This window comes from Nanorana parkeri, unplaced genomic scaffold, assembly GCF_000935625.1.
Source record: "Nanorana parkeri isolate BGI_ZX_2015 unplaced genomic scaffold, ASM93562v1 scaffold4344, whole genome shotgun sequence".
In the NCBI taxonomy this organism is placed as follows: Eukaryota; Metazoa; Chordata; class Amphibia; order Anura; family Dicroglossidae; genus Nanorana; species Nanorana parkeri.
This window is the reverse complement of record NW_017310607.1, coordinates 13,230-14,545: the sequence shown is the minus strand read 5'-3', so window position 1 is coordinate 14,545 and position 1,316 is coordinate 13,230. Positions and strand designations below refer to the sequence as shown.

The following is a 1,316-nucleotide window of genomic DNA, read 5'->3' as shown; positions in this document are numbered from 1 at the left end:
CCCACCCCCCAATGTATTATAATCCGGACATTTCCCTCCGTCTGTAATATTCCGATAACGTCACATCGCTCATAATATGAACGGTCATTCCATTGTATCTCCATGTACACGTTACACAGCCAGAGAAGTCATACTGAGTCCATACATACAGAATAAGAACAGCGCCCATTATGAGGGGCCCCCACCATCCCTGTGCTGAGTTCCCGGGTCTGTGCCCATTATGAGGGGCCCCCACCATCCCTGTGCTGAGTTCCCGGGTCTGTACACCCGCTGTGCCCATTATGAGGGGCCCCCACCATCCCTGTGCTGAGTTCCCGGCTCTGTACACCCGCTGTGCCCATTATGAGGGGCCCCCACCATCCCTGTGCTGAGCTGTCTTCTCCTGGCCCTTGCTCCGCTCTCCTCAGAGTTAGACTCTCCTCGGGCTCCGCCTCCTCACCTTCTCCCGGTTTGGGCTCCGGGCCCCAGAACCTTCCCTCTCCTCGGGCGTCCACCAGCTGGAACTTCTTGGTGCTCAGATTCTCCTCAACGTCTTCGAAAGTCTTCAGCAGAGAGGAGTTCAGGGCGGCGGTGAACTTCCGTGGCTCGGCGGCGGTGATTTCCGAGGTGACGGGCAGCCCGAGCTTCACCCAGTTCACCAATCCGCCGTCCAGCACCGACACGTTGTTGTGGCCAAAGACACGGAACATCCACCAGAGCCGGGGGGCGTACATCATGCCCATGTTATCAGAGTCGTAGATCACCACGTGGCTCTGGTTGGTGATGCCGAGACCGCCGACGTAATCGGCAAACTGCGACTGGCTGGGCAGCATCATCTCGTACGGCGACGCCGTGTCTCTGCACTCCTCCAGGTCGAAGAACATGGCGCCCGGGATGTGTCTCTCCGCAAACTCCTTCCCGGCATCCTTCCCCCCCGGAGAGTACCAAGTGGTGTCCAGGACCTGCAGCGATGGAGACTTTTTGGTTTTCAGTGCTCCAGAGAGCCACCCGGAGGAGACCAGCGCCCGGCTCACCATGACTGCGGCAAAAACCGGGGCGCCCGGAGAGGCAATTTTTATAAGGAGGAGAGGAGGATCCTTGAAACCGTCCATATCCTGCTGTTAATAATTGGCAGCCCCGAGGCAGATTAATATAATGATTGTCACCTTTGTGTCACTGCCGATTATCAGCCGCCTATCCGGTAAATGGAGTTATTGCCTCATTAGCCGGTCACAGGGCCAATGTGCTGCCGATAACGACACTTTCGCTGATGATGAACTTCGTCTCTATTCTTTCTTATTGTTCTTTTCTTCCGCCCAGTTCCCAAAGTGTTCCCG

The 1,316-nt window shown here is 56.5% G+C and overlaps 1 protein-coding gene across 1 annotated transcript in view; it reads right to left on the bottom strand.

Annotated features, from left to right (window-relative positions):
• LOC108803856 (thiosulfate sulfurtransferase-like) overlaps positions 1–1,020 on the bottom strand; it is a 3,612-nt gene extending 2,592 nt beyond the window's left edge. Inside the window, exon 1 of the mRNA XM_018575654.1 lies at positions 440–1,020. Coding sequence (XP_018431156.1) covers positions 440–1,016 — 577 coding nt within the window. The 5' untranslated portion in view covers positions 1,017–1,020. The remainder of the gene's footprint in view (positions 1–439) is intronic.
• Between the last annotated feature and the right edge of the window lie 296 nt (positions 1,021–1,316).